We start from the raw sequence: 12,067 nt of genomic DNA on the forward strand, positions 1-12,067 counted from the left end.
ATTTATGATGTGCCATTTAAATGTTAAGTGTTGGAGACAAATACAAGTGAACAAGATAGTCTTCCCCCATAGAAAGAAAAAGCCCTTCCTATCATTTTAATGGAAGAAGACAACATAGAAAGATGAACTAGAAAGATGGGGAGAAAGAGATATATGGGATGGATGAAGATATAAAACTAAAAAAAGGTACTTTTTTGAGAGAGGATGCTAGTAATTCTGTGTGTGTGTGTGTGTGTGTGTGTGTGTGTGTGTGTGTGTGTGTGTAAGAGAGAAAAAGAGAAAGACAGACACAGAGAGAAAATGGGGGGGGATGGAGGAAGGGGAAAAGGGAGGAAAGGAGGGAGAGAACAAATTGGAATTACCAATTAAACAAATTAAAAGCAACAACTTCGATGATCACTCCATCTGATAATACATGTAGCATTCTGTCCCTGGTAATCCCTCTCTGTCAAAGTGAGGGGATCCATATTTCTCAAACACATTTTATCTTAACTAGAGCATCAGACCAGGATCAGTGCCATTTTCTTTGGGATTTACCTCCTTAACAATAACATGAAAACAAAGGAGAAATTTCTAACAGACAATTTTAGAGAACCTGGGAATGCATTTCTGTCCCATCAGCAAATCTTGATGTCTTGAGGTATTGTGAGACACCAGTTTCTAATATAGAAGTGGGGTCACCTTCTTAGGCATTTGGATATTTGCCTTCTGTGCCCAAATGATCTGCCTGGGCCTGAGATGACCACAAGACTAAAACTGATGGGTTTATGAACATGAAATAGGTTGGACAACTTTTTTTTGTGTGTGCTGTTTTTTCCTTTATAATTTCTGAGCTCCCTGTCTACAATGGCCTAACATCAAACACACCTGCAAGAGAGAACAAAGGGCTGATTAAAAAACAACAGCAACAAAAAATCAGTTCTTGGTGATCTTGCTGGAACTGTGGAGTAAGGAAAGCAGCCAAGGAGGTGGAATCATAGCTCTGCTTCAGTGGTTCCCTTGGGGCCTCAGACAGATGTGCAGATATTTGAAAGACATTTTTGCTTTAAGGCTGAAAGAGAAGAGGAGGGGAAAAAATCACCAGTATGGAACAAGTAGAGGGAAATGCAGTGTGTCTGAGTGAGGTGATTCTGGGAACAATGCCAGACTTAGTGTGCTCCATCCATCATATACTGAGGCAGTGGGATTGTGGAAGAGGATCTATATATTAAATTGAAGGTAACTAAACTAGCTCAGGTCCTGCCACTAACAATGATAACTTCCATTTATGTAAGTTTGAAGAATAATATACAAAAATGCAAACTGTGTGTGTGTATCTCCTTATTTGATCTCTATCTCAGCCCAGGAGATGGGTACTATTGTTGCCTCCTCTTATCTACAGGTGAGGAAACTGAAATCTTGAGAAATTAAGTCATAAGTCACATAGATATTAAATGTCAGAAGCAAGATTTAAACTAAGTGCTAGCTAACCCCAGATCCAGCACACGATCTACTTACATCAACTATTTACTTCTCAATTAAAATTACTTGGCCAATTGTTCTCCCTCTGATCTTTAATTTCTCATTTATAAAATAAAGGTGTCAGAATAGATGGCTTAAAGGATGGAATTCTTCCAGATCCAAATCCTTAATTTTAGTTATGAATCTGCACTTAAGGTTCTAATATCATGGGGATGATCAGCACTCCCTTTGGATAAAGCATACTCCATTGGGTCATATATAGAGCTAAGCCAAGAGATCTAGTAGTCCTGGGAAGCTCCAAGCTTACCTGTTCTTGATGAGAACCAAAGTGACATCACTAGGTTAGAGTTGAGTTATAATGTGTCTGACTATGACTTACCAGACCAATACTGGCCAAACACTGATAGTCTTTATGAATATTTGGGGTAGATTCTCTAACTTTGTGAGTCTTGCATTTCCTCTGACCTACTTCAATTCTCCTTTGCTCATAGAGCTCAGCCTCTTCTCTGATAAGGGTACGCCATGCTGGGCAGACCTGTGCCAGAGTCTCCCAAATCATACAATCAATTCTAAAGTTCTTAAGAGAGATCTTGAGAGAGTTTTATATCATTTTTTTCCTGACCATTTTGTGAGCTCTTGCCCTGTGTGAGCTCTCCATAAAATAATTTTTTTGGCAAGCGTACATTTGGTATTTGAATAATTTGGCCAGACCAATGGAGTTGTGCTCTCTGTAGTAGAGTTGGAGTTCTTGGCAGTTTAATTTGAGAAAGGACTTTCTTAGATCTACAAATATTGTATACAGACTCTATGCTGCTCCTGGCATTTTCCCTGGAATTGTTGGACATCAAATACTATATAGACCATTCCTTGCTCCTGTCTGAAGACACACTCTCAGTCACTGGGGAAGCTTTATAGGATCAGGGCCACAAAACTGCAGACTCTCCTTTGGTCTGGATTTCTGCCCTGGTTATTTCGCTGTGGTTTTCAGATCAGGCTACAAGCTGGAACTGAGATCCTGCTCTGTTCCTGTTGTCTGAGTCACGTTGTTTCTGCTTGTTTCTTAGTCGTCTTCTCTTTGGGGACACATCCCAAGGCTTTCTGGAATTTGTGGAGAATTATGGAGGGAGAGCATGTCTCTGACTTGGTCCCAGAGCCGGATAGTCAGTGACCATTCAGACAGAGGATCATCATCCCAGAGGTATCAGCTTTCCAACTGAAATAGGATTTTGCTACTCCTTGATTATACTGCTTCCCTTATAACATCAAGGTATCTACTGTACTGGATATGTTTTCGGTTTGATGACTATTGACTCCTACTTTAATTGGGAAATGCTCAAGACAAATCAACAAGAATTTATTAAGCACCTACTACATGCAAAGCACATTATCAAGTACTGATAATATGCAGAACAGGAAAAAAATTTGGCCTGAGAGTCACACAAGAACTACTTCCTGCTCCTATGTCTCTGCAACTAATGTGCTATATGATCTTGGGCAAGACCCTTTATCTATCCAGACTTTTTAATTTCTTGCTTTCAAATGAATGTATTTCAGATGTTTCTTGAAGGATTAAATTGATGCCCCAAATTAAGTGGAGTTTGAAGAATCTTGGAATCAAGACTCTTAGAATTGGAAGAGGTTCTTTAGTGGAACTCCCTACCCAATACATGATTCCTTGTATAATTATTCAGTCTCTTCTTTTTCTTCTGTAAAGAATCTTTTGCTCCCAGGTTATTCAATTCAGTTACACATTTAATATGATCTCATTTAAGTGATATATTGTATGTATGAGATAATCTAGGTAAAGTGCTTTGCAAACCTTAAAATGCTACACAAAAGGTAACTCTTCTTATTATCATTATGAGAGACACTGTGGTATAATGAATAGAGCTGTCCTTGGTCCCAAGAATACTTGGATTCAAATTGAGTTTTTCACATTTATTAGCTATGTAATCTATGTAATAGCAAATCCCTTATCTTCTCAGTGCTCTAAGAAACTCTCTAAAACACCAAGTCAGAGGGAAGCTGCCCATTTATTCCCTATGCTAATGAAATCACAGGTTCAATTTCTATATGATGATGATGATGATAATGATGTAATAATATGAGCAGATCTCTGCAATAATTCATAATTTTCATAAAAGTAGGAGTAGGCAACTTTTCTGATTATCTCCTTTTTCTTTTTTGTTAGAATATTCCTTTCCCTCATCCCTCAATACTTTTTATTTATTTCATTAAATGTTTTTCAATTATATGTAAATTTTAAACATTATTTTTAAAAAATTAAGTTCCAAATTCTATCCCTCCTTCCCTGAGAAGGCAACTGACTTGATACAGATCATATATGTGGAATCATGCAAAAATGTTTTCATTTTAGACATATTGAAAATAAAACACAAACCAAAAGAAAAAATCAAAAAGATAAATAAAGTTTAAAAGAGTATAAATTTTTCAAAATTGTCTAAGATCATTCAATTGATCAGAATAGCTAAGCCATTCAGAATTGATCATCACACAGATGTACAACGATGTTCTAGTTCTGTTTACTTCATTTTGCATCAGTTCATATAAGTCTTCCCCAGGTTTTTCTGAGATATTCCTGTTGATCAATCTTTATTAGACATAGTATTCCATCACAATCATATATCACAACTTGTCACAACTTGTTCAGATATTCCCCAACTAATGGATATTCTTTCTCTTAATTTCTAATTGTTTTCCACCACAAAGCAATTGCTTTAAATATTTTTGCACATATAAACCTTTTTTTTCCTTTTTCTTTGATCTCTTAATATGGAATATCTCTTAATATGGATATAAATTCCACCTGGTCCTAGAGAATGATCTTTGTGATACATTATTGGAATCTCCTTGCTAATATTTTATTTAAATTTTTTGCATCAATATTCATTAGGAAAATTAATCTATAGTTTTCTTTCCCTGTTATCTTATATTCCCTTCAGAACAATCTTGTGAATTATCTTCCCATTTTGTAGAGGAGAAACAGAGTACAAGAAAAAGTTGAATGATATGCCCAGAATCACTCAGGCAATATATATCTAAGGTATGATTTCAACTTATGTCCTCCTGACTCTAAGACTTGCATGCTATCTTAATTACTAAGCATTATTCATAATCAGATCAAGTCTGATTTTATGGGAGTTGTGTTATACAAAGCCTTTCTTGGTAATGATATTGGTTGTAGCAAAAGTAACTTTAACTAAAGTAAATACACTAAGTGTTGAAGGTAGTGTACTTACTATGGGAATGAGCCATCCTTGTCACTCTCTGACAGATGTAGGTTGCATTTCTCAAGAACCAGGAATAGTACTCAGTGCAGAACCTAGAGAGTTAATATAAGTCAGAGAAGAGACAAACTTGCAATTGTTAGCAGTTTACATTTAGAGCAGCTTGGGGAGTTTAATTTAAAATATGTAAGGTAGGACTTGACTTATTAATAGTCAGAGAATGATTGCAATATACTAGTCTTCATTTTGGCAGTGCTTTGGGGTTGCTTTTGGGGATGAAACATAAACTTCATAAGACCCTATTGTCTTTGGGATATCTTTTACCCAGATGGTATAGGCAACTATATATGAATACGGCTCAGGAGGCTCTAGGAATCTACAGAATAACTCAGTTCAGTCCAGTATTATGCTTTTCTTTGATTTCAACCATTCTTGTGAAACTCTCAGGAAATATCATTCAATGCTGACAACAGGGGTACTAAGGTATATAAGGTCAAGGCCCTTATTCATAGAATAAGGAAGATGTAGATCTGGAGCTAGAACAGGAAAAATAAATCTGTGCTCCATATACTGATAAATGGGAAAATTGGATTGAAATTTTTACCCCTCATCCTCTCTGTCTACTTCTTTTCCCAGATCTAGGTTACCACTCTTGAGTCTGTAGCCAAATACCTATCATGCTCATCTCATCAAGTGCCATCATAAATTAGGGTGGATTTTTCTCCAACTTTCTCCTCTGTCCTGATCTGGCCAGACTCCACAGTCTTACCTCTTGCCTCTCTCTGTAGAAAACTTAGCCACATCCTTCCTCTACTACATTTCCTCTCAATATTTCATTTCATTTCTACTGCGTCCTCTAACAACTGTCCTTGATTTTAGATCAGTGGAAAGATCAATGCATTTAGAGTCAGAACTTAAGTTCTAATGCTGGCTCTGCCATTTATTTATTTTGTGCTTGGCATGTAGTAGGTGCTTAATAAATGTTTATTGGCCATATTATTTGAGTGATCTTGGGCCTTCAGTTTCTCTTCTCTGGACCTCAACTTTCTCATAGTTAAATGAAGAAGTTGGACTTGATAGTCTTTAAGATCCCTTCTAAGGAAGCTGTAAATCTATGGTCTTAGATCTCTTCTTTTTAGATTACTTGTATTTTCTAAAGTCTGCTGCAGCCTAGGATTTTTTTTCTGAAGACACCACATTTCTTAGCGCTCTTTTACAAGGCTGTCTACTCATTCCCTTTTACTCCTTGAAGCAGGAGATTAAAGGAATTAACAAGGAGTTAACAAAATCCTTGTTCCCCACCAGCACATTCAGTCCCTCTTATCACCATAAGTATCAGTTAGCAATCACTTCTTTTCTTATTAAATATAAACCAATCTGGATTCTTGTGGCTAGCATTTATTAACTCTGCATCCAATACAATTAGGGTTTTTTCTTCCAAATTTTGTTCAGTCCAGCCTCCTAGATTCTCAATTTATTCAACTCCAATAATCTGTCTTCAATCTACCTCAAGTATACTAGGGCAGATTATATCTTTGATTTACTTTGAGCCACTTCCACTTAAGTTCAACTAAACTTAAGCCAGCTGTCAGGATTTCTGGTGAGGGCTTTGGAATATGAATCCTTGATCAAATAGAGCAACTGTGTTAGAAAGAGACTTGGGAGACTCCAAATGTGGCAGTAATGGGGGAATACAAATGTGTCCAGTAAAAAGAATCAGGTAGAATTAGACAAATGGTCATCTCACTAGCCCACCCAGAATTTTAAATTTTTGATGTAGGATAGACTTACTATACACACATTGCTGTTCCAAAACCCAGTCTTTCTGTTCTCTTGGCTCTAGATTTTGGGACTGAAGATATTGTGCTCCTGACCTGTCTTTTTAGTATATATTTTCTCTTTTCCCAGTTCAGATCCAAAGTTCATCTGCTGTAGATAGATGGGCCTCATTCTTTAATCATAGTTCTATTTTTAAAGAGCAGCCACAAATGCCCATAAGGTAGAATGATAGTCCCCCTTTTCTTTATTCATTTTCTCCTAATTCCTGATACTCAAGACCTTGATAAACTGTCCTTGACTGATTCATTTAGCTACAAGAAACAGGAGATGCTGGATAAGGTATCCAAAGATAAGAGCTAGAGAGACAGTTAAGGACATCTATTGAAGGACTAAGAGTAGTTCATAAGAAGAGAATTGGTGAATAATAGTTATAACTGTTGAATTGGATTGAATTGCCACTTTAAGATTTAAAAAGCACTTTTTCATAACAACTTTGTAAAGTAGAGAGTATGAGTAGTATCGAGGAAGGTTTCTAAAGGTTAAATGACTTATCCACATTCTCATAGATAATAGATATCAGATTTGTAACTTGTTCCAGATCTCCTGATTCCTAATCTGCTACACTACAGATTCCAATCAACCAATCAACTTTAGTTCCAGTGGCTCTTTTAGTAGACTTTAAAAATGATATTAAAGGTTTGGAAGTAGAAAGGATCTCAGGACTAGAGAGGACTGTGTTTTTTTCCTCTATTATTCTGCTTATGGCAGCATCTAAAAGAAAATCACAGTGAAGAGAAATCATGTCAGCATTTCAGGGAAGGCAAAAATCCCTGACCAAATTTTCTCAAACATTACAGGGCCCATTCTCCAATTTTCCTTTACTGACCCATTCATTTGGCTTTGAAAATGACTGGTATTAGCCTTTGGAAGAACTGTGATTTGTTCATATTTGAAAGAGGGAGGCAAAGACCTTTCTGACCTAGCCCCCAGCAAATTCCATTAGTCTGAGAGGAATGGGAGGCTAGGGAGTAATACACAAGATTTTGAAAACAACACTCACTCTTCTTACTTCACATTCTGTCCCAATGTAAAGCCAGAACTCAAGTTTCTTTCCAAATATATTTAGGGGAAAAAAAATCAACCAGCTTTAGGATAAAGTCTTATGAAGACTGATTGATTAATGAAATGATATGATTAATGAATGAATGAAAGAATGATTAATGAATGATAATATCTAGAATTTATTTTAAAGTTCCCAAAGAGTTTTATCCTCATTAACTCATTTGTTTTACACAACAACCCTAACAGGTAGATGCTATTATCATCTGCATTTTGTAGATGAGGAAACTGAGACAAACAGAGGTAACTTAAATGGCCTAGAGTCACGCAGATATTAAATGGTTAAGGTAGGATTTGAATTCAGGTTTTCCTGACTCCAAATGTCACATTTTATTCACTGAACCAACTAGCTAACTTTCTATACAGAAACTTGAAGGAGCAGACAACATTGTAGGCTAATTTTACTGGTAGGAATTAAGAAAATTGTTTTGTTTGTTTTTAGTTATTATTTCATTATTTATTATTTTTAGCTATTATTTTAGTTCTTTCTTCTCATGTGCTTTTGTCCTCTTCATTATTGTGTGACCTTCTTCTCTCTAGCCATTCCCCTGTGCTGTCTCTAGAACCCATACCTGTTCATGTGTAGTATGCTAAGAGAGGGCAATTAAGGATCACCTACTTCCCTCCCTTTCCCCACGTCTTCATTTCTCAGTCCTGTGCATTCTTGCTTTCCTACTTCCTAAAAATCTTAGTGATGAGGTCTAAGGAAGAGAGGCTCAAACCTCATTTTCTTATATAGGCAACTAATTCATAACCAGTCAATAACTGGGTCCCAAATACACTAATCTTTAAGCAGTATAAATTTTAGCAACATTCTTCATCTAATCTTTTAAAACAAAATATGAAAGAGTGCTAATCCATTTATTAAATGTTCTCTATGTGCCAGTCACTGCACTAAGCACCCAAGGAAACATGACTGCCTGTGATCTCAAGGAGCGTAAAGTCTAAAGCAAAGTTCCTTAAAGCATGGGTTGCAACTTTATATGGGGTCATGTAATTGAATGTTAGGGTTTTTTTTTTTTTGCAAAATTATGATTTATTATCAGTAAATGTTTGATTTGTTTACCTATTTTGTATACCTATATAGCCAGAGTGATGTAAAATTTTCTCAGTTAAAAGGAATCCTTAGTGGAAAAAGTTTAAGGGACTCTGGTATAAAGGAGGAAGATAATATGTAAAAAGGGAAAAAGAAAACTAGGAAGGAAAAGATGGAGGGGTACACACACTGTGACACATCTTAAAAATGAAGATCCTATATCCTATGCCTTCTAAGGATCAATTGAAGCCAAAACAGTACCTTAGATGTAATAGTAATTGATTAATTAATGTTGTTTGTGACAGCTTGAATTATTTAAGATGTTTTTTTTTTTTGGGGGGGGGGGATTGGAGAGGAGTTGGTTCATGTGTGTTGGATGGATATATCCCAGATAGAGAAACTGGTTTCTGAATTCTCAATCAAGTCATTTGTGCAGTTAGTAAAATGATAAAAACCACCATTTTGCACAAACCAAAGGACAACTTTTTCTCCTGTAAACAAAAAAAGAGAAGCAGTTTAAAGAAAATATTCCAACAAAATAGCAAGGGTCAGAGGGGAGTGTAGTTACCTCATAGTATCTTTTCTTGAATATTGCTTTTGACTAACACAGAGGCATTGCTGATAAAATCGGCAGAGCTCCATGACACAAGGATTTATCTTTTGGAGGCTAAGGGTGAGAGGAAGGGTCATCAAGTCTTTGTCCTGGAGGAGTGGCTGTGGACATCCTGAAAAATGAGAAGCAGGATGTGGTGAAAAGAGCATTCTTCTTGACTATGTGATTTTGGTTGTTATGACAGGGATGACCTGATGATTTGGGAACCCACTGGTATTTCTTAACAATAGTCCAAAGACTTTAAGCTATATATTTTTAATGATATCAAATATAGTAAATAATTGTAAAGAATATTATGAGTACTATGTTCTATTACTTTGGAGATTCAAAACACATTTTGTTGTTGTTGAAAATCATTCACAGAATAGGACCAACTGGGAACCATCATTACTATAAGTACATTTTCTGCATTTTCCCAATTCCGTGCCCCAGGTAGACAGATTACTGTGACTGGAGGCAGACACACCTGAGTTGGTCTTCATGGCTGTTGGAACAAATTGTTTTTATCCACCTATTCCACCAGGGGATGTCTTCAAATGACTGAGGTAGACATCAATTCACTGATGAGTTGGAGGAGGTTTAAGGGTTACTTTAACCTGATTTAGCTTATCTGCTAAGATGGCTTTACCATAGTGTGGCTGCTGTGCATGCTCTTGGAACCAAAAGTGAGAGTTGGGTGACAGGTAAACACCAAAATTGGATGAGTAACCTTGAAAAAAGGCTTAGCAGTGTTTAATTGGTGTAAAGAGGCTTACATGCTGTATAAAGGAGTTTGTATTTGCTCCTACAAGTAATTGGGAACTATCAGAGCAGTGACACAGTCAACCCTATCTCTTAGGAATCTTACTGGGCTGCTCCAAATCCTATAATTCTAACATTACCCAATATACCCTACACTTATTGGATGCCTTCCCTTACCCCATGTTCAGCTTCTGTGTTTATCATCCTACATTTGATTATAAGCAACTTGAGGGCAGGAAATCTATTTCTTTTTTATATTTGTATTCCCAGAAGTTAGCTTAGTCTTAGCTCCTAGTGGGCATTTAATAAATATTTATTGACCATTCTAGGGGTTGCTACAAATCCTATAATTCTAACTTATTTCCAGTAACTCCTAAGTGAGTAGACATAATTTCCCACTAGACTTTGCCAAATAGTTTTGGGTATCCAAATAATAAAATATGAAACTAGAGAGGATATTAGGGGATGATTTAGTCTAACTTTCATTGAACAAAAGGACTAAGGACAAGAGAGGAGAAACAAACTGTGTCACTAAATTAGTAAACCGAAGGTCTGTGACTAAAACATTCATTTCTTGTTCCAGGTTAGTGTCTAGTGCTTACTTAGCATTTCATTTGTTGCATAGTAGGTGTTTAATAAACACTTGTTGACTGATTGATCTTTGTTTTAAATCACACTGGCTTTATTTTACATCTATTTCCTCTTCCTTGTTAATACATTCTGAAATTTTCACTTTAAAGGGTCTTACATCTAGAATGCTTGGAAAATGGGGAAAGTATCTGGCAGAATAATTGAATTTTTGTGTCTTAAAGCCCCATTCATTTCATGTTGAGGTGATCATATGTTACTTGAAAGGAAGGATTATGCAGGTTGCCTTCGGATTAATAACACTCTGTTGAAATATGTCCTGATTGCATAATGCTGACATGAAGTTAATATAGAATGGCATTCACTGGCAGGAAGAAAAGGAGGGAGCAATTAGTCTGAAAGAGATAGCTTCATAACAGTGTGTCTCTTATGGAAACTGACTTGACAGAAAAGAAAGACAGTACTGATTGTTCATCTGATAGGTACAGGGGACACCACCCCTCACAAAAAACTCAAGGTCATGTCCAAGAAAATGTGTAATAAATTATGAATGTGATTCTGGGAGTATTGTCAAGTGGGGAACTTGACTAAGGCAAGAATTCTTGTCTTTCTGAAAGCAGCTCAGAGACCAGCAAGGTAGGATGCCCATAAAAGCAAGCACTAGTTAATCCTAGCCAGTGATTATCAGAATTAAAACCTTGAATTGTTCCCTCTAATTACTCTGATGGCTTATATTTATATAGTACTTTACCTACTTATTTTCATTTTATTTTCCCAATCATCCTAGGATTTAATCAGGGATATGCTGGGAAATGTTTATCAACTGGCTCTCCAAAAAGTATGCATAACACACTTTTAAGTTTGGTCTACACACCGATTTTTTCTGTCACCTTTTGAAGCCTAGAAAATCCACAAAACAATAAATAAAGCCCTGACTTGTATTATTTAATGATTTTTGGAGCATATATGCTCACTCTGCAAATTTTACAACTGACTTTCCTGATCTGGTTCTAGAATACCCCTGGTTTTAATGAACATTAAGTACTATTGTCCTTATTAATCAATTAACAATACACATTTATTAAAAATCTACTTTGTGTCAAGTAATATTCTAGGCATAGGGGAAACAAAGACAAAAATAATAATCTTTACCCTCGAGGAGATTATAGTCTACTGGGAATAGGAAAGATATAATATATACACCTTTAAGGAGCTATAAAGTTTATGTCAGATAAGTACAAGGCAATAGGGGAAGGGAATAAGCATTTATATAGAACTTATTATGTGCATGAGTGTGTATGTGTGTGTTTACAAGTTCTGATCTGTATTGGTAATGAAAGTATACACATTTCAAAAATAAAAAAATCCCTTTACTAAAGAACTTGTTTTCCATTGGGATTTATGCTTGCCTTTGAAGCTTGATGGTTACATGATTGAAGGGATATTACTTCTTCCTGCACCTCAATTTTTTCAACTGTAAAC

At 36.1% G+C, this 12,067-nt stretch overlaps 1 protein-coding gene across 1 annotated transcript in view; it reads right to left on the reverse strand.

The window, feature by feature from the left end:
- Nucleotides 1-343: 343 nt before the first annotated feature.
- Nucleotides 344-12,067, reverse strand: part of HHLA1 (HERV-H LTR-associating 1) — a 59,052-nt gene continuing 47,328 nt past the window's right edge. The window contains exons 13-15 of the mRNA XM_012541830.2: nt 9,212-9,368; nt 4,722-4,804; nt 344-1,051 (exon numbers count right to left, since the gene is read on the reverse strand). Of these exons, the coding sequence (XP_012397284.1) occupies nt 1,008-1,051; nt 4,722-4,804; nt 9,212-9,368 (284 nt within the window). The 3' untranslated portion in view covers nt 344-1,007. The remainder of the gene's footprint in view (nt 1,052-4,721; nt 4,805-9,211; nt 9,369-12,067) is intronic.

This window comes from Sarcophilus harrisii, chromosome 1 (assembly GCF_902635505.1).
Source record: "Sarcophilus harrisii chromosome 1, mSarHar1.11, whole genome shotgun sequence".
In the NCBI taxonomy this organism is placed as follows: Eukaryota; Metazoa; Chordata; class Mammalia; order Dasyuromorphia; family Dasyuridae; genus Sarcophilus; species Sarcophilus harrisii.